The 22033-nt window shown below is 39.4% G+C and overlaps 1 protein-coding gene across 2 annotated transcripts in view; it reads right to left on the reverse strand.

Moving 5' to 3' along the window:
* Positions 1-22033, reverse strand: part of SPAG9 (sperm associated antigen 9) — a 154774-nt gene that overhangs the window by 127909 nt on the left and 4832 nt on the right. For both annotated transcript variants that reach the window (XM_075014966.1, XM_075014965.1), the window contains exon 2: positions 18560-18680. In XM_075014966.1, coding sequence (XP_074871067.1) covers positions 18560-18680 — 121 coding nt within the window. The remainder of the gene's footprint in view (positions 1-18559; positions 18681-22033) is intronic.

Genomic DNA, 22033 nt, shown 5'->3' on the forward strand with positions numbered 1-22033 from the left:
AGTATTGTCTAGCAGCATTATCAATACATCCACTGCACAGCGAACTCTTGGAAGACATTTGGGGTAAATTAGAGCTAAACAGCAGCATGAAACACAGCTAGGACTGGTGGATGTAAACAAACCTTATGGGACCAAGGGAACCTTAGCTACACCCAGGGTAAGTGGATATCCAACTAACTAAAATCATGGTAGACTATGGATGTTGCTATAAAGAGTACTGGATTAGAGGGGGTTCAACCTTTAAACAATACTGACCTCCTGTAGACTGGCAAATTCTCTTGTTTGGCATCAGCCAAGTCCCGAGGGTGCCAAATTACAAAGGATCCATCTTTTTGCCCCTCCCATTACCAATCATGCTCAAATGCACCATTTCTTATTGCCTCCATTTTCTACAACTGCACATAGGACATACTTTATACAAGTAATTTATGTAGAGGCTATTTAGACTGAATATTTTAGAACTCGAGTACTGCGTGCAGATGTGGTCTCCTCACCTCAAAAAAGATATATTGGCATTAGAAAAGGTTCAGAAAAGGGCGACTAAGATGATTAGGGGCTTGGAAAGGGTCCCATATGGGGAGAGGCTAGAGAGACTGGGACTTTTCAGTTTGGAAAAAAGGCGATTGAGGGGCGATATGATAGAGGTATATAAAATCATGAATGGTGTGGAGAAAGTGAATATAGAAAAATTATTTACCTTTTCCCATAATACAAGAACTAGGGGACACCAAATGAAATTGATGGGTAGTAGGTTCAAAACTAATAAAAGGAAATTTTTCTTCACACAGCGCACAGTCAACCTGTGGAACTCCTTGCCCGAGGAGGCTGTGAAGGCCAGGACTCTATTAGGGTTTAAAAAAGAGCTTGATAAATTTTTGCAGGTTAGGTCCATAAATGGCTATTAGCCAGGGATAAAGTATGGTGCCCTAGCCTTCATAACAAGGGCAGGAGATGGATGGCAGCAGATAAATCACTTGATCATTGTCTTCTGTTCTCCTTCTCTGGGGCACCTGGCATTGGCCACCGTCGGCAGATGGGATGCTGGGCTTGATGGACCTTTGGTCTGACCCAGTATGGCCATTCTTATGTTCTTATGTTCTTAACTAGATTCAAAACTTGTAATGTAACCATAACCTGTAATTGTCTGTGCATTTAGACCAACTTGACTCCTCCTCCAAGAAGATCAAGATATTTGACAAGATCCTTTGATACTCTAGTTATAAATACCAAGGTGCTCAAAAGTATCACATACATCTTACAATACACTAAAAAAAAAATCTAATGCACATAATGGCAGGCTGAACAAGAACTCTAAGATGAACTTAGTTGTAAGTAATGATCTACCCTTGAAATGTAAATACAGTAAAAAAACCATGAACATTAATTTTTGAAAGGCTTGATACAGGATGCAAAATGCTTATCTGCGTGGTTCTAAAGCAATCAATCCACTGTAGAGTAAAGCACAATTGAATTTGTCAGTAAGAAGCAACATCCATGCTGAACACTCAAGGAGCAAAGTTAAGTTCATTGAACTTTGGGTATCCAGAGAAACAGATTTTATCTGAAAAACAACTTTTTGCCTACTTAATCTAAACTAGTTATAAACAATTTTCACAGAGGGGCCACTCCACAAATTTTGGAACTGGTCACAGGCTGGCTCTGGGCATCTTAGCAGGGTGGGGCCTTCGGCAGAAGAGTTCGGGCTGTGGGCTACAGAGAAAGACCAAGTGTGAGAGTATGAAAGACAAAAACACTGTGTGAGAGACATACTTTGCGACAGATTGAGTGTGTGCTGCAGAGTGTATGTGACAGTACAAGCGTGCACAGACTAGGTATGGGTGAATTAACAGATTGTGTTCTGGCTGCTGCTGGGTAAGTCTGAGAGAAGACACCCTGTTTTTTTAAGGGAAATCTGTCCTGCTCTGCACTCCTGAGTGAATCACTTACCATCCATGCTTCGGACTGGAGCAGTTCCGCTGTGTGTTTCCCAATCCCTACTCTGCAGGGATGGGGTACACGGGCAGGGGAACACCCTCACTTCAGCACTACCCTCTCCCCTCCACCCCTTCCCCTCTGCACAACTAGGTGGAGAATCCTAGGAAGAGCACAGCTGCAAATGGAGCAAGGTGGGCCCCCCCAGGATTCACGCCCCCCCAGCTAATTCTGCTCACCTCGATATAACCTATTATCTTCAGTTTAACTGGACTACAGAACATCAGTTTACAAATCTAACCTTAACTATACATTGCTCAGATGGAAAGAAACTGAAGAAATATATAAACAAGCAAGACTGGCTCATCTTAGTTTCTTCCTGTCAGTGGCATGTAGCATATCTGTCAAATGATCATCTTTGGGGCTTTTAAGAGTAAAGGTCTTAGGGTCATTCTATTTTGCCCTCATAGCCATCATTAAGGTACTCAAAAATTGCCTCAGTCCAAAAAAGCGGCTTGGAAATCAGGGAAGCGCATATAGCACTGCTAACTGGCTTTGTGTTTTGAGAGACCTGCTCCCTTCCTTAGAAACAGTTTCCAAGTAGGTTGAAACAGCATCAGAACCTAGATAACACTAAGTATTAACAAATGATGGTGTAGGTTTGAAATTTTGTTTTTCAGTGCTGCTGAGAGGAAAATTCACTGTGTAGGTGCACTCTTTCAAAAGAAGATCTTCCACAAGATCATCTTTTGAAAGATCACTGCAGTGCAGACATGGCCTAACAGATTTATTTGGACATAAGCCATCATAGGCAAAACCCACTTCATCAAATGGAAAGGAAATAAAAAGGTAGGCATGTTAAAAAATAGTACAAAAAGGATGTTACCATCCATTGTAAATTAGGGTGATCAGTCAGGTGACTCCAGGCATTCTGATGTGTACATATGAATGTTCTCCTAGGGGAAGCTGCCTCTGTAGAGGGTGTAAACCAATTAAGATCCTTATTGAGGCCTATCTGTATAGTACTGAATTTGCAGATGAGCTCCAATTCAGCTGTTTCCCTGTGTAATCGAGTTTTGAAGTTTTCTTTTGGGTAGGAGGATGGCTACTTTTAAATCCTTTACTCAGTGTATGAGGAGGTTCAAGTGCTCCCCTACAGGTTTACATGTACTCTTTCATGATGCCTGTCTGGGCAGGATAAATAGGCACAAATAAGAGCCCAGTCTGTCCAATGTACATGGCAGAGGGGCACTGTTGGCACATGATGGCATTAGTGGGTTAGTCCTCTGATGGTGTCACTTTTAGCGATATGTGGACAGGGATGGCAAAGAGGTTTGTTGTAAAGACAGGTTCCTGGATTAGTGTTTGTGTTGTCTGGCTGTAGGTATTTACTTAAGGTTGGGTGGGGGCTGTCTGTAGGCAAGGACTAATCAGATTCCCAAGGTCTGTGAGAGTGAGGTATCATTCTCCATGATACACCGTAGACTGACAATGATGTGCTGGAGCAGTTTTAGCTGGAGGCTGTAGGGAATAATCAGCGGTGTTATTTTCCTTGTTGGGCCTGTCCCAAAGGTCAATTCTGGGTAATCTTCTGGCTCGGTCAACCTTTTTCCTTAATTCCCCAGGTGGGTATTTAAGTTAAGAATGCTAGGTAACTGTCATGTACGGGCTTTTCTCTGCCTGAGGGATTAGTCTCTAAGGTGCTACAGGACTCCTTGTTGTTTTACACCCCATAGCCAGTACTAGTTCATAATCTTCCACAATACACCAGAGGTGACCTACGCACACAGACACACCCACACACGACATTTAAGTGATTACAGACTTAGTTTACAGTTCAAGTAAAAAGTAATTCCCAACACATACAGCAGTCTAGGCTACCTAAATGAAGTCAGCATTAAGATCTGCCTTCTGTAATTTACTGTGGCTGCTAGTTTAAGATCACAGATGTCCTAGCTCTACCCCAAATAATGCTATTTGACTCCTACCTTGGGCCTATTCTAACATGACTGGCAACTTCATTGCTGTCTATGCTCTCAACATTGTTTAACATGTTGATATCCTGAAAGATTTATGAACAGAAAGAATGAGAGAGAGGAAAAGCAAGAGGACAAATTAGGGTATGCACACAGACCCTAGCAGTGGGGAGAAAGTTCGAAAAATCCCAGAATGGGGAAAGGAGCCTGTTCATCTTTATGCAGCATGTTCCTTTTATTAAAGCCTTTCCATTATAGCAAAAATGACAACACCAAACCCTTTTTCTCATACACATCCCACCCACCCACAAACCAACAACACTGCAGAAAAAGCCTGTGAACAAAACCAAAACTCAACCTCCAGTTCCAGTTAGTTAAAAATGGAGAACCACACACACTGTGAAATCCATTAGGGTCTTCATTACTGCTATCAAATTTTACAAAGATGCTCAGCTATAACACTGATAAGCAACAGTACAAGAGTTTAGATATCGTGTAAGGGTATCAGAATCTGGTCCTAAAAAAAAAAAAAAAAAAAAAAATCAAAAACAGAAATTCGTATGAGCTTACAGATGGGTCTCCTAACAGAAACCAGGACATCATCACAGCAATAAGCTAGATGGCAGTACACTAAACACTGTAAAGCGGCAAGAATACCATCAGGGCAAAAATGTTAAATCTGAAGGTTGTGCCTCGTTTTCATTTTGCTCAGTTTGCATATGGGAGTGGAGAAGCCTGAAACCACTCAAGCAACATCCACTTTAGCCTACTCTACTTCACATCCATCGCAAGTGGAACGGTGCAATGTATGGGGGTAGGACAGCCTACAGCCTCTGAGTGATGGGCTTCAACAAAGAAATGGCAACATCAGAGATTACGTTACAGCAATGATCATGAAACAACTTAACATTTCCTTTTGCTATTCCAGTGTCTCAGGAGACAAATCGGGGCAGCAAAATATTTAAAAGATACCACCACTAGTATGGTGGGGCCAGACAAAGCAAAGATTATAAACAACTTGTTTCAGTCCTTTCATTGAAATAAATTGCTGAAAAAAATTCCATTTACAAATTTTCCCACTAGCCAAATAAAACTATTCAGATAAATGGAGAGGTCTGACAGTTAGCCTTATTTATAATTACCATCGTATGTGTTTTAAGATGATAATTTGGCAATAGCCATCATCAAGATTTGAACAACCTTCATCAGACTTAATACGCTCTAATTTTGGTGTCAGTTGTCAAAAAGTCTAACCAGAATGAAAGATACACTCCTTTAGTCCAGTGACTTCTACTGTTTATTATTCAACTTAGACTATATTGCACAGATTAATATGCAAAATCTGATACCCTCAATTTCAGAGAAAAATTAGAACTGGAGAAGTTAACTTAATACCTGCCCAGTTCATTATAGCCCAATTTCTCAAAGCACATTACAAGTTCAATTTTAATTTTGCAATACTGCAGATTCTAAAAAGTCTATTATCCCAGGTACAATACATACCTACTAAGTGACACCTTATCTAGTTCATGTAAACAGTATTCAGCATATTTAACAATACTATCCAGAATGGTAGGCAAATCAACATCAATTTAAGTAATTCAATTTTTAATGGACGACTCAATTTTATACAGCCCTCTACATCCTCAAAGTTCTGCATCTATACAAATTAGTCAGCTTTGGATATAGCCATCAAACCAACTTGTAAATATTCTAAAAAGTAGAATACTAAACTGAAAAGTAGATTCCATTGGAATAACAAAGCTTCCATTAAAGTCAAGATCATTTTAACACCTGATGGCCCAGCTGCAATCTGGATGTACAGCACTCAGAGAAAGAGCATTCAACGACTTGCTATATCAGTACTACTTGTGAAAACCTAGGCCTCCTTCACTGAGCTTATCAAGTAACAGAGAGTAAGCCGTGCTAGTCTATACACTATCAAAACAAAACAAAAAGCAGTCAAGTAGCAGACCCACGAAAGCTCACCTAATAAACTATTTTGCTAGTCTTTAAAGTGCAACTTGACTGCTTTTTGTTTTGAGCTTATCAAGTTCATCTCAAACTAAACCAAACTTCGAAACAGGAAATTAATTATGGGAAACTGAGGTGAAGCATTTGGAATTTCCATCTCTGTGCTGACAGCAAGTATGAAGGAATTAGGAAATAAAAGCTGCCTGCCCTGCCTGTTCAGAAATCAGAGCTTACCTCCCAAGTTTGATGGCTTTTGCCAAGTTTGGAACACCCTCCGTTTGTTGTCCTCTGCCTCAAATTGCTGATTAGCCTAAGGGGGAGAAAGAGAAACAAACCTGCTAGAAAGCTAAATCCAACTCAAGATGCCTCCTCGAGAGGAAATGTCAGTTCCTCCTGTGCAACCAAGGCTGAGAGATCCCATTTAATGGGGGGTGTCTTACTTGCATGACAAGTAAGGCCATACCGAAATTTCTCCTTGGACAATCTTCCATCAACTGATTCCTTAACATGTCTCACACCAACTTTAAAAAAAAGACATTACACATGTTCTTTTAACCATTTGATAGACTGAGTGCTCCAACCTTGTGAGAAGCAAAATCTACATTGACTCAACACCAGTTAAACAAGTGTTTAACTACAAAGCAGTAAGAAAACTAGACTGAATCTGAGTAAAACATTCCGTTTAAGACAAATAATAAAAATCAGCTCCTTGGCAAGAGTTTAAGAACCTTCAAACAGTTCAGATTTGATTCTTGCTCTGCACTGTGGTTACAACTGAAAATATGCTATTTAAACATCCAAGATTACAGAAACACTTGCTCCAGAGTAATGTGCATATACTCTGTTCCTTGCTTATGAAATTCAATAAACTGATATCCATTAGTTGAAGTAATAGTCATGGATGCATTAAAGTCACACTAAATTCCCAATTTGATCCAGTAGAAGCCCACCGAAAGTCCTTAGACCTGACCGATTTTTTTTAAACAAACTGTTGTCTAAAACCCATGTTACAGTAAAGCCTCACTTTATGCATCTTCAGGTTGCATGAAACTCACTTTATGAGAGTTTCACACAACTTGAAGACTCATGGCTGTCAGCCTGCCTAGCTTCCCACAGCTGCGGGCAGCTAGGCAGGCTAAGAGCTCCTTCTCCCTGACTTCCCAGAGCAGTGCTGGGCACTGCCCTGGGAAGGTTGGGGGAAGGCTTTTAGCTTGCCTACCTGCCTGCCACTGTAGACAGCCAGGCAGGCTAAAACCCCCTTCCCAGAGCGGCGCTGCCATCAAGCTGACAGCAGTCCTGCTCTGGAAAGGTAGGGAGAGGGGTTTCAGCCCTCCTAGCTGCCCACTGCTGCAGGCAGCTGGGGGACGAAAACCCCCTTGGCCCCCCAGAGTCAGTCCCCGCTCCCCCAGCTCAGCCCCAAGCTGCGCACAGAGCTCCCAGCCCACTACAGCGCTGCACAGGGCTTGGGCTTCAGCCCCAATGTTGCACACATGGCTCGGGCTCCAGCCCCCTGTCCACCACTCCCACGGACCCAGCTCCAACCTCTACGGCTCTAGCTCCAACCCCTGCGCACCTCAGCTCAGCTCAACCCTCCCAACCCCCCTGCAGCCCTAATCCACCCCAGACTTAACTCCCTCAGCCACAGCCCAAGCCCCACCCCCTGATTTACCCAAAATTCAGGATGCATGAGGGCTGCATGGAACACAACCTTCATGTATTCCAAGGGACTACTGTATTTTAATTTAATGTTTATGTAATGGTAGCACACCCAAGAACTAGAGCCTCACTGAGCAAGGCTCTATAAAGACACACACAAAGACAGTTTCTGCCAGAACAGCTTGAACCCACCGAACCGTTTAGACAACCTACCTCCAAAAGTAATGGAGCATCCCGACAGTGACTAAGGCAAAAAAAACGACAAAAAGAAGGGGCGGAATTAAGGATATAACGAATGGTAAAACAAAGGGAACAGGAAACAAAGTGCTGCTTTTCTAAAACAGTTCAACACCAGAGGAACAGTAATGCTCCAAATACATCAGATTAATGTCATACACAAAGCCAGATTACTCCAGTGACAAGTCAGAATATAAAATCCAGAAAGACGTTTGAAATCTTACACACCCTTTGCTATAAGTAACAAAGCTACACCAAGTGAAATGCATTCAGTCAGCAAAATGTAAGGCAGTTTAACATTTAACAAACCAGAGATCAACAAATCTATGGCTTACCAGGACCTAACCGGAGGCCTACAACCTGGAGCTCTAAGGGCTTCCGTGCCTCCCAATGGTGAATGTTAAAGCCCGATAATGAACTCATACCTAAACAGCAAACAATATGTAATCTTGAAATATTAGCTAACTTTCCCTTTAACATGTGCAGGGCATCGTGGGATATGATATAGTATGTGTTTTGATCATGTTGCTAACAAAGTCTTGATTTTGAAAAAGAAAGGGAAGCTTGAAGCATTCCTGCTGTGAAGGGCAACATGTATTTTAAGAAAGAAAACTGAAATTAAACGAAGTAAAATTGGCATTATCTAAGTGGGACTGGAACGGCTTCAAAAAGAGGAAAATCGAAGATGAAAACAGAATTTCCAACTAAATGGACGCAATCCTTCACATTTATATAGAGTTCAGGTGAGCTCCCTTTAGGTCTCATGTGCAATGAGAAATTTGCCAACACCACAAGATACAACCTCAAGAGGCATTTTCTTAAAACACACACTACTTTTGCCAAATAGTATCTAGATCAAGATGCCAGAAAAAAGGCCATGGTGGAGGCTCCTATACAAAGCAGAGTAAAGTAAGAACACATTTGTTAAAATGGGTGAAGTCACCAAGTAGAATAACTGTGGCTAGTTTTGTGGCAACTTAAGATCGTGAAATGAGGAAAGCCATACACAGATGGTGAATATATAAAAGAGTGCTTTATCAAAGTATCAGAGCAGCTGTACAGTGATTTCAAAAACAAAAATGAAATTGTTTAGAACCTAGCATCCTCCAGAGAGAAAGAGAGGGGTCGGGAGTGAAACTCAGGAAGATAGTGATGCAAACATATATGTAAAGTATGAAGAAATATGTAAAAAGTTTGAACACCCTGCAATAAACACGTATAATACTACAAATCACTGAGTGTGCTGTTCTTATAACAGGGGTTACAAAAATATGATTTGACATTTCTTAAGGACCATTTTGAATTCACATGCATTGCAGCTCAAGTTACTTTCTGAATTCAGAAAAAAAGATGGCTGTTGTTGCTATTTTGGTTGCCAACCCCTGATCTAGGCCCTACCTAAATTTTTTTTTACTGTTAAATATCCCAAGAAAAATATTAGTTCTAATGTAGGCCAAGTAGTATTCATGACCAATACTAATTATCTTTAAACCTTTTCCCCCTACTCCTAGCCAGTTTCATTAACAGGCATCACATGGATAATAGCACATCCTGACTCCTCTTACAAACTAACTGTAGCTCTGCTCCACCTAGCGAGCTATTGATTCCACAGAACAGGGAGGAACAATCAGTGCCACAGCCTGCAAAAAGTCAGCTACTACATTAAACACACCCTCTTGTTGTCTAAAATAAAGGACTGGTATTGAAACAAGGGTTTTGCTAGAAATACTTTAAGATGATAAAGTTATGCTATAACACTATGAGCTGGATTCTCATACTTTCTAGTGCTGTTTAAATAATTTAATACTGGCTTACTGCCATACTCAAGTTAGTCATGGCCAGAGTTTGACCATCTGATGTCCAGTTTTGCACTTTAACAAAACTGTTTCAGGCTATTGTCATTTTCATTCGTTCTGAAAATTAAAGATCTAGAAGTCATAAGAACATTTTTCCCCAGTGAACAATCACTTTTTAACATAATTTTGTTCAGAATTATTTCTTGTACAGGTTGGAACCTGACTGGTCCCGGACAAGGAAATTTGCCAGACCAGGGAGGTCTGCTTTCACCCTCCTGCTGCCTAACTCCTGGCCACCAGGACTCTGACAGTGGAATATCCATGGTCCTGCTGGACCAGGGATATTGCCAGACCACAGTCCCAGTTTAGAGAGGTTCAACCTGTATTTAGAACAGCACACTATTTAGGCCTGGTGTACACACAAAGCTGTACCAATATATACCAAGATATGCCTATATCAGAGACAGTATACCAGCGTATCTATGTCACTTTGTTAAAACAGCATAAACTCTTCGCATAGACAATGTCCACACTGGTACAAAGGTATTTTCCTGTCTGTAATGGACCATGACCTCCCCAGATTATGGTAGCTACATCAGAAGCATTTTGTCAATGCAGCTGTTTACATGCCACAGGTTAGGCAAGCATATGTCAATCAGGCACATGTTTTTTAACCCCCCACACATGACTAATGTCGTTTTACTGATCTAACCTCTGAGGGCAGACCAAATCTAATTATCTGACTTTATACCAATTAATCAAATCAGTGCAACTGCGCATGGTCCTGAGGGTATGTCTAAGTCAAATTGCTACAGCACTATCTGGCAGTGGTATATGTTTATCACAGCAAGAGAAGAGGCTTGTCTGTCACTGTAATAAATCCCATCTCGAGAGGCTGGTTTCACGGACGAATTCTGACTGACGCTCTCACATCGAAAGCTGAGTTTGCAGGTTGATGGGACAAAGATTTTACTTGCAAACGAGACACATTATAGGCAAAGCTGCAAAAAGTCCTATGGTTGAGGCAATCAAACTTTCCATTACATAACAGTTCATCATTTATAACTATGCCAAACTAACTGCTCAGGCTACAGTGTTTTGCATGCAAATTTACCTCAACCTAAAGTATCTTGAAAACTTCAAACCACCATTTTCTGAGAATGAGACTAAGAAAAAAAAACACATTGTCAGTGTCAAATTCTTATTCATTCTGTTTCAAACACACTAGCACCCTTATATTTGAAATTCAAAAAGGTGCCATTCCCTGTCTGCATTTTCAGCAAGATATGAGCCTCAGAAAATAATTATTTGACCATGATCAGTACGTATTTGTTAAAAAGGCTAGAAAGAAACTCAAGAGTCCATTTGCACTGAACATGCTTCAGTATCTCTCTGCAGGGCTTAGTCCTATTTTACCTGTCATTTCTCTCTACAGCTACAAGGTTCTGTGGCACCAGAACTGAAAGCATGGAGCCTGTAACCTACACTTCCAATGCTCCCTGCTGGTTTCCAGAAAGGAGAAAGAGGTAGGAATATATATCCATGAACAGGATAGGGATGGAAAGGCTAGCAGGAACAGCAGAGGTGGAAAGGAGCAGAGAACAAAACACAAGAAGGGAGGGTCACACAAAGGTCTTTAAACAATATGCAGTAAACACTCAATTTAATGGACCTTGGAAATAACCGATGCTGCGTGCCAGCCTTCCCCCTCACCCCCAGCAAATACTGATGACTCAGAGACCTCACAGCTGCTTGAGGCGTATGTTGAAGGAACCAGGCTGGCATACAACTCCTCTCTTGGTAATTGGGAGAGGAAGATGGTGGCGTGAGGGGAAGAATGGGGCAGGAAGGGGGAATTTAAGGGGAAGGACGGAAGACAGGAGTGAGTGATGGGTTGGGAAGGACAGGGCATCATCATACAGTATAACCATTTGGATATAATGGACACCCCTCCTACTCATTAGTCCGTAAATCAAGGGTTTTCTGTACTGGACTTGTTGTGGTTAACCCAGTTAAATGAATCTAAGAGAACAAGATTCTAACCCTGCTCTGCCAGAGTTGCTAAGTGATGCTGAGCATATTCAACCAAATTATGCTTCTCAGTTTCCAGACACACCATTTGACGCATATGATTTGCAAAAGTCCTGAGGACTACAACGTAGCCTATGTTGATGGGCACTGCATGTTCAACACAAGAAAAAATCTGGGTTCCAAGTATCTCAAGATGTGCATCCACAAATCAGTGGTTTCTTAGTATAGTTTTACTTTGGTTTCTTTGCATCCTAATTGTTTAGCTGCAGAATGGGAATATCACCACAACTACGTATCTCACAGCAGCACTGGGAAAATTTCTTTAATATTTGTGAAGCACTTGGATACTGTAGTGATGAGCTCAGTGGAAAAGATCATGCGAAATCTAAAACCATATTCAATACAGTATTTGGATAATATATGGTAAATAAAATGTGACCACATTAAATGATAATCATGTGACTGTCAACTATTCGAAGTATGCGAAGGATGCAGCAGGGGTCCCGTGGAAAGCATACTATGTAATCAATTAAATACATATACACCGGGAAAGTACCTTAATTCTGACATTTCCTATGTTTTGACTGCTTGACTTTGCAACTTCGGTCACCTTATATCTATTAACATAGAGGGTTTAATATACTTTGATGGTAGAGGTCACAGAACCTACGAGTCCCCTTTTATATGGTTACTCTGCAGATCTTAATAAAACTTGAAATAATTTTCCCAAAACATGGAAGGAATTAACTGCTGAATAGAAACTCAAGAGGCCATGGTTTTCAGATCTTCTCTCAGCCACCATTGAGATTTGCATCTAAAATTAGTAACAGAGAGGAAGCTGTGCTAGTCTTTACACTATCAAAACAAAAAGCAGTCAAGTAGCATCTAAAATTGCAGCCTTTACTAACCTTCTTTGAAGCTTATTATTCTATATGCACTGTAGGAGACTTTCCAGAATCAAGTTCAAAAATCTGCCAACACTCACTAACACGAAGGGCCAATAACAGTAATAAAATGTTACCTTACGTACACAGATCTAACAGCATTATCACCCTTGGACTCTATAAAGATAAAGGCGGCTAAACCAGGTCTCAATCTCCTTACTCTGTCTGAAATGTTCACTTCATGTCCTTTAGAATGTTATAAGAACATCCAACAAGTGTTATCAGATACTACACAATAAGGTCCTTTAAATGCACAGAAAGTTGAGAGAAGAAGGAAACAGAAAAGGAATGTAGTCATAAAAAATAAGCAGACAGCAGCATGCAGGGATTTGATATTATGGCAAATACTTTGGTACCATAGGACAGATATCTAAATAGGACTCAGATAAAATGGGAGAGATGACACCATCATGGCATAATAGAACTGCTGCATGAAGAGAGTCCAGAATGGATTTGTACACCAGTACAATTTTCACAATGCCAACCTCCCAAATTGTTTGCAATCTACCTGTAACATGCTACTTGCCAGACATCAAATGCACTTTTGTCCCACTCCTCTTTTACGTTCACTTTTGACTAATCTATTAAATGTTTGCAGTCTTGTTTCCAAATTCTTCATGCCAAGTTGACCACTGATGCAGCATACTAAAATTTCATTAAAGTATTCAAAAAAAAAGTACAATATAACAATGTATAGTTTGAAATTTTTTGAAAGATTTGCTGGTCAAGTTTCTAATACTTTAACTCTACATTTCTGATTACCACTGTTACAAAACCAATTTTCCTCTTACAAACAGCTCTTTCCATCAGCATGCCCTCTTTTCCAATCCATGTGTGTAATAAATTTTATGTGCACCAATGCATGTTCAAATGTGTACCACCAATGGAAACATGCTGCTGGCCGAGGGTGGCCTCAGGTGCTCTGCTACTCAGCTGTGTGACATCTGACTCTCTCCTAGGCACCCAGCCAAGTGCTCAGCTTACAAGGAACACAGCTTACCAGTACTAAATTTTGCATCCAGAATATGCCTTTTTTCAAGCAGTTAACATGAATGCACTTCCAAATACAGTAACTCATACCTAGCATTCTATCATCTGAAATTCTCAAATAACTGACATTTTAACCATAAGTAAATTTTAGTTACATTTTCTGTAAGTACTGTACACTGAAAGTAAATACAGTAAAAGTTTACAGTGTGCAATACTGTTGTTGGTAAATAAAGTACTCTGCATACATTTGTTTAATTATTAATCTTGTTTTTCTTTAGTGTTATACATTACTAGTTATCTCTCTCTACTATCCATAATATTTGAATATCCAGCAACCAACCAGTCCTGGGGCTGCTGGATAGGAGTTTACTGTATGAACTAGCAAACTAATAACTGTTTTAGAATGCCTTTTCTGATAGCTCAGAAAAGTTGCTCTGAAACAGAAAACCAAGCCTGCACTGCCTCCAATACCCTGAATGTGCCCACTGCATTAAAGATGCTAAATCCCAACTGCCATCATAAGGCGCTTCAGTAAAGGTAACAAAGCAACCACACATAAACTGATTACAGCATATACAAGAGTATAAAAATGTGACATTCTATGATATTACTTACTGTCACTATGTAACAAATGCACCTTGATTTAAAGAAACATTCTCTAGCAAAGGTAACCAGGTCTGTTTTTTTTTTTTAAATATGAGGACATTATAAAAATCCAGGTAACTTAGCCTGAAGATAGTTCATGTTTAATTTTTAAACTTTTGTAAGTTTTTTTTAAATCTTAACTTAACCTAAACAGTATTAATTTGGCAGGTCACATCCAAATGCATGCTGAATTTCTACCAAACACCTCGTGTTTCTTGCCTTAATGGTGAAACATGGAACAGTCAAGTTTACAGGATAAAAGCTGAACCACTCTTAAAAGAAAAGCAAAAGCAGAATTAAATAATCAGCACTCCTGAGTATACTACCACTACTGGCTATAAAAGCCCACTTTTTGGGGGGGAGGGGGGAAAACTAGTGAAATGGCCTGATTTTAAAAATTGCTGCAGATCTGCAACATAACTTTAAAAGGAATTGCACTTTAGGGGGAAGAGAAAAAAAAAATCACACTAATTCAGGATGGAGAGGCCAGACATGAAGTTAGTTTTCTCCATTACGGCAATAATTTCCTCTAACAGTACACAAAAAGGAATAAAACAGTCATCTACCAATCTAAATGCCAGCATACCAAATACTTTAGACAGATAGTAACGGGAGGAGTTTGAGTCCTGAACTTACCTGAATATGAACAGAAAGGTTAAGTTTATGTAAGGAAATATAAGTACAGCTGTTTTTTAAAAAAAATCTATTCCTCTAACCTATGCAAATCTTTTAAATAAAATAAACCAAATTTGTTTTCAAAAAACTGTTTCTAGAGCCCTACAAATGTGCCCTGTCACAGGGTCCCAAAACAAAATCCTTGCAAGGACCAGCTCTCATTGGACCTGCTGAATTAGTCAGGGTTGTTATGCAGAAGATCCAGATTGAGAGAGTTTGGTCTGCAGTATCTCTCCAGAGAAGTAGAGGCACAGGTCTAGCATATTAAAGAGATCCACTCAGGGGACTGAAAGAGGGTCTCAATGGGGGCAGCCTATCCAGAGTCCCTTTGACAGTAGTTTATTTTGCCAGTTTCTGTAGGAGTCTCTCTGTACTAACACAACAGGTATGTGGGGCATGTATTCCTGCAAAATGTACTCTGTAATGATCTGACCATAATATTCTAATACAATGAGAAGGGTCTTTGTCTAATCAAAGACTACACTACGTAATTACAGTATTCAATTAAAGAAAAACAGGCAAGATCTATATCACCCTTCATTTACATACTACAACACTGCCTAGCTCTTCAATCTCTACCCTTATAATAGATGCATGCATGTTATTAAAAAAGTAGCAATCTTTCTATGAGTAAAAAAACAAGTTGAGAGAAGAGGCAAAGAGAAATATATATTACTTATGAATATTATAGAGAAATCATCCACCATGAAGGAAGAAAACTGGCTAAGGAGAAGGAACAAAGAAGCTGAAAGGAGAGGATGCAAAAGTGTGTTTTGATAAGCAGCATCCTCCTTAAAAGGATGGAAATTGAGAACCAGTGTAACATAGCATCTGAACTGGCAAGATTGAACCGTAATCCAGAATTAAGAATTATATATCACTATATTTTAAAGTCTTTAATGTAAGATCTTTCCATCAACAGTCTAAGCAAATTTTTAAACACTGCACATTTTTATTTTGGTACCATAAAAAGTCTATTCGCATTAACAAGTTTTAAAGAGCATCCCTCTACCCTGTTAGGGGTACCACTAGATTAAAAATGTATAATCTTGGACATCTAGCAGACAAAAAAGTAGTCAAAATTAATCCAGTATCAAATATTGTAGCTCTTTCAACTTATGACTGGGGGAAGAAGTGTTTTGTTTTGTTTTTTTGACGTCTTCTGCACTTCAGCTAGCTAAAACAATGAAAACAGATTAATTTTCCTTTGATTTTCATGCAATCTACAATCTGTCAGAAATGATGCAGCAAAAACATAACCAACATATTTTAAATTAAATTAAAGTTTTAAGACATTCCTATGAGTAGATAGTTCAAAAATTCACTAAGTTTTGCATAAAGTTACAGTACCAGAAAGCATCCCTCTAAAGTAAAAGATCTATTTAAAAACTAGTTTTCTGTAACTACAAGATCCCTCATTTAGGACAGAAAATTGAGCAACTGCTTATTTCTCACTTAGAACAAGCTATTCAGGATTAGAGGCAAAGAGGATCTCTCTTCTAAAGCCTCAGCTAACATTTCACTTAAAAATCAACTTATTTCTACATTACTGACTTCAGTACAATAAACTACTATTCTCTTAATCCAGCAGTATGCCACAATGAGATTGTATCAGTGTTTTAAGGTAATTTCACACCACAGAGTAAACTAGTGTAATTCAAGACCTCTCTGCTTCCAGCAAAATATACCTAACCAATTGCTGGACCTGCATTGCAAGAATGTGTATCCGAAAGTTAGTCAAGTGACTAAATAAAGTCTGCATTCAGTACTTCAGCAACTACTTTTCAACACCATACAATTTTAAAAAGTATATCTCAATTTGTCTTCATGGCACTGATGTTTCTTTAAGAATAATCAAAAATATTACATTTTAAGAAAAGCAATAATTTGAAATAGGTATTTCCTGGAACGACAATAGTCTCAGCTGCTCCAATTGTTCCATCAGACTTTTTTTTTTAAATCAAAGACTAATGCATAAATGATGATGAATCTTGTAGACGCCATGGTCACACTACATCTGTATTTATGCAGCATCCAGATGGTTAGAACACTCTCCCATGCAGAATTAATTTGATCATCAGTCTATAGATAAAATACCAGTATTCCAAGGTATATAATGGTGGTAATGAAATTATCCATCCTTGCCCGGCCCAACAAACTGGACAAAAAGAAATATAGGTAGCATTGAGGCAACTTAAAATGCCAACAACTTCCAAACACAAAGAAGCCTATCAAATCCTTACAAGACATTAATGCTCAAGCAGGGACAAGAGGACAAAAGTAAGCCAGGGAGTAGGAGGAAGTGGCCACTTTACGATGAGTGAACAGGGAAGTAGTGTTATGAAGAGAGGTTCAATACTTCTGTAGGCTAAATGAATGCCTCCAACACTGCTACATTAAGAAACAAAAAAAATGACATCACGATAGAAAAAATATGGAATTGTATTTGTCTCCTGTTTGTGATTTTTGGTGAGTTTCTGACTCACATTCCTAGGCTTCTGTCAATTGTACTGAAGAGATTTCCTATTCCAATATAATCAGACTCAAACAGCAAGCTGAAGCAGAAGAATCCAATGGAGAGCAAAGCTGGGGGAAAAAAATCAAATTGAACACTTTTGCCAAAAAATGAAATCAGCAGTGGGGAAACTTGAGTTCAGGGCTTCCCCCAAGCCACATTAACTCTTCTGGGGGCCCTGGGCTAGTAGACATTGTGGTGGGGCACACTGGAACACCAGTGTGGGGGTTCCTTGGGGAGTGGGGACAGCGGAGTTAGGGGAGGGCCCCCAAGTGCCTAATCCAGTTAAACTGCAGACTGGATCCAGCCATAGTCTCTCCACCCCAATTTAGGTCAACCCAGCCATCCAATTGTTTGAAATGAAAAGTCACAGCATTTTACTTTGATTTTATTTAAAAATTATAAAAATGTATAAAATCCAAAAACAAAAATTAACATGTTTTAATTTCGGGCAAATGAAATACTTAATTTGACTGAAATTAATTTATACTTTTGTCAAAAAAATCTCAATTACTTCACATCAATAAAAAACAAAAAAAATTGATTTTACACGTGCACTAAGTCTTCGTTAACTAGCCAAATGGAATGAGTCAATTAAGCATTCCAATCTACATATTGGCATTAATGCTAAGGTTATGACTACACTACTCCTTATGTAGGGGTAGCTTATGTCACCCAGGGGTGGGAATTAGTCACCCTTAACATAAGTTACACCAACCTAAGTACTGGTGTGGGCAGAGCTATGTGATGGGAGTTTCTTCAATTAGCTTAGTTCCCACTGCTCATTGGAGATAGACTAATTAAGTCAACAGGAAGACTCTCCCCATCAGTTTAAAGCAGTTACATTAGAGAGCTTACAGAGCCACAGCTGTACTAATGTAAACTCTCTAGTCTAGCAATAGCTTAAAACTTAAACCCTGACCCGAAAAATGTTTTGTGAAATGAAGTAACTGTCTCCTAGAGAGTACGATAACAAAACAATCATCAAAATAAGATGTGTTGGCATCTAAACTTTTATTTAGTTACAGGTGGAATATTTAAAGCTCCTTTAATTGCACATCAAGAGTGGTGGACCAGGCATGAGAGAAAGATGACATCACTACTGTAGGTTAAATTGGGGTGAAAATTAACATCCTGAAGTCGTAATGTAATCAAAGAGCTGCTACAGCATAAGTAGTTTCTACTTACTTTGATCAGCGTAATTTTTTGCTTTCAATTCAAGCTGTCGTGTTTGTGATTCTAATGATTCCACTCGAGTCTGCAAGTCTTTTTTCTCTTGTTCTTGAGAATCTTCAAATTCAATGAATTTCTGACAGAAAAAAAATAAGAGTCACTAGTATGATTGGACACTGAGCAGGTCAGGATTTTCAAAGAGACCGAACTGATCCCCTAAAGTTGACCAATTCAAAGGAAAGGGTATCTAACACTGAAGTCCTCTAAAAAATCCAAGCATAACTTTTATTAAGATGCATATATGATATTACTTTAATTTAAATTAATGACATTTTTATAATACTCTTCCTGAAACACTATCCTGCAGCACTTGAAATATTTTAGTTACTGAACACTAATTCTCAATAGCATTCCCACTTCTCAAAGTGGAAGCACACCTAAATTAGGGTGACCAAAGATGGAAAAAGTACCCCAAAAGTTACTTGAGTAAAAGTGCAGCTGCCCCCGAGGGGCGGGGGTGCTTAAGTACAAGTCACTGGTGTCCCTCTGGAAAATTGGCCCTTCCTACAGGCACTTGCCTCCCAACACAAAGTTTAAGTTCACAGATACTGAGCATCCTAAAGTCGTTTGAGACCAACTGAGGACATACTGAGTGGGAAACAGAAAAAAAGAAAGTGTGTTAAGGAACAAACGATGACAGTACCGCTGACATTCAGTTAACATTACATCCTGGAGTCAATTTTTTAAATATTTGCTTCTCCATCTGACATAGCGTGTGACAAGTTTGTGATCCGAGTCCAATTTCTACAGGGGCATTATACAAAATTTATTCCATTAGCTGAAATCCCATGCAGTCATACAGGTGCGGCAGCTGGACCAAGTAATCAACCCTCTATACTGTGTCCCCCATACAATGATTTTTAAAAAGGAAAAGTTTGTATTATTCATCATCAACTCACATATAAGTATCATTAACTTTAATACTAAGTGGGGGATGGACACTGCAGGCATGTATACCAAAGTTTAAAATTTGGAATTAAAGACATGAAAAAGTAAAAAGTATTTGATTAAAAAGGTAAAATTCTAGATCATTCGTTTCAGGTAATGTTACTCTTCACCATTCAAGCAAATAAGTTCAGTATAGTTGTAGAGTATTGGTATTATATACCCAAGCTGTGAGAGCACCTTGATGAACCAAGCTGTAACAGTTCTAATATCAAGTGATAATCAATACTTAGCACTTACAAAATCTAGCTAATTTGTTTTGATTCTTTCAGGTATGGCTTGGAAAGTAACACCTTGAAAATAACAGTCCAGTTACTAACTTCATTTCATAGCAGCTATAATATTCTAGTGTCAAGAATGTAATAATGAAATAAGACATAAACCTACAGATAGGAAACTAGAACAGTGTTACAGAAAGGGTGCGATCTTGTTCTTTCATCTCCTGAGTGTGATGTGTGGAAGTGAGATCAGCAGGAGAAAGTAAACGGAATATAGATGTGTGCATAATAAACTGAATTCTAAACTATCCAAAGAGTGAGCACAAGACCTGTGGATCTTTGGTGGTGCACATCTTGTGCTTAACATCTGCACAGGGTGAGAAAGTCACTTCATTAGTATATTTCACGGGTAATGGGGCTTCAAAAGAACAGAAAAAAATCGAAGTACTAGGTGAGGTTTTGACTGCTGTAAAGTACCTTTCCAGTTTGAAGAACTGTATTAGAACTGATCCAACTGGCTAAGAGGGTGGACTTAAAAGATAAAAAACACAGAATTCACATCCGTAAAAGAAAGCACACCACCTCAGCAAACAGACCAAAAAAGCCTGAGTCATACCATTCCCATAATAGAAAGGGGCTCTACTTTTCTGATTAACAACAATAGGAAAAAGGGTGTCTATAGGCAAGCAGACTCCTTTTAGACAGGCTTCTTGACCTCTCTGCAAGTTAAATCAATCCTCATGCTCTCACATGGAGCACCAGTGGCCCACAAGACACATTCTTAGGTAAACGAAGAACTGGAAGGTCATATGGCACTCCTAGTTTCCAACTGCAAAGTGTGGACCTTTTTATCATTATTACTTGTCCACATAAGCAATTGGTATAGTTGCAACAGGGATGCTATATGACTAAGAATGAGATTAATTAGAAGGTGAGAAGCAAAGCCACCTAAATGATGATCTATTAAGATGAAGTTGATACAGGACTCCTGCAGAAAGTAGCTTTTCAAAAGTATGTCAAAGTTGAGTGCCACTCAATACTATTCCCAAAAAAATACTACAGTTGAAGCAGCTTGCTCAATGCTTTCCATTTTATTTTCTATGGGATACCACCAAATTTTAGCTTGCCAATAAAGGGAAAAAGGAAAAAATTCATAACACTTTTTTATGAGTCCCTCATTTCTAGTGAAAGACCAATTCTCATTAGACTAAATTACTTAAACGCACTCTCTTCTAATCATTCTTTTAAGTTAAACAAGAGTGCTTTTACATAAGCTGTTACATGGCTACCACAGGACTCAGTGGGGTTCATATGACAGTGCCTGGAGCAAAATGATGGGAGAAGCAAGAAACAGCGGATGCTGAATAACAAGTAAACATGTTTTGTGGTTCTGCTTTACATATGAATTCCCTTCAATAAACATAGCGTATACCAGTATTCCTATGAACCGCTGGAAGAGGGAGGGAAAAGTTTAAACATTTTCCTTTAAGAATATTTACCTGCGAAAATGCACAGTGTAAAAATATATAGGTCCATGTGTAGATACAAATTTTGTATCTGTACCCATATCTGCAAAAAAATGAACTGCTGATATACAGTATACATTTGGAAATTTGCAGGGCTCTAAAAATATGAGCAGAAACATACAACTTCCACTTTCAAGAATACTATCTTCACAACACCCTCAAAACTGTTAAATTTGCCATTTTGCACGCTGCAAAATAAGATACAATAGTGCCTTGATTTACACAAGGGTTGTGTTCCCACATAGCCTCTTGTAACTCTGACTTCATTAAGTCAGGGAATGCACATTCTGCAGCCAGGAAAGCAGCAGGAGCACCTGGAGCTCCTTTTTAAAGGTAAGTCCTTGCAGGGGAAGGGATGGCAGTTGGGGAGGGGGGGGGTTAAACCTGGCGGTGAGTTGGGGCCATGGAAGGGGGGCAAGGGAGGTAAGTCTGGGGTGGATTAGGGCTGCAGGGGGTGGAGCTGAGCTGGGGTTTGAACTGCAGGGGAGGGGAGGGGGAGGTGCTGAGCCAGAGACAGGAGCAGGGGTGGTGAGCCAGCAGGGGGGTTGAACCAGAGCGTGTGGGGTTTAGCTGGAGCTGTGCAGGAAGGGTGGTGAGCTGGAGCCAGAGCCAAGGACAGGGGTAGTGAGCTGGATTTTGAGTTGCGCTTAATTTGTGTTAATGCAAGATAATCGCAACCCGAAATTGCGCATTTTGAGGATTTACTATGTTCAAGTAATTTCCTCAACACCTCAGTACAT

Source organism: Carettochelys insculpta, chromosome 20, assembly GCF_033958435.1.
Source record: "Carettochelys insculpta isolate YL-2023 chromosome 20, ASM3395843v1, whole genome shotgun sequence".
NCBI lineage: Eukaryota > Metazoa > Chordata > Testudines > Carettochelyidae > Carettochelys > Carettochelys insculpta.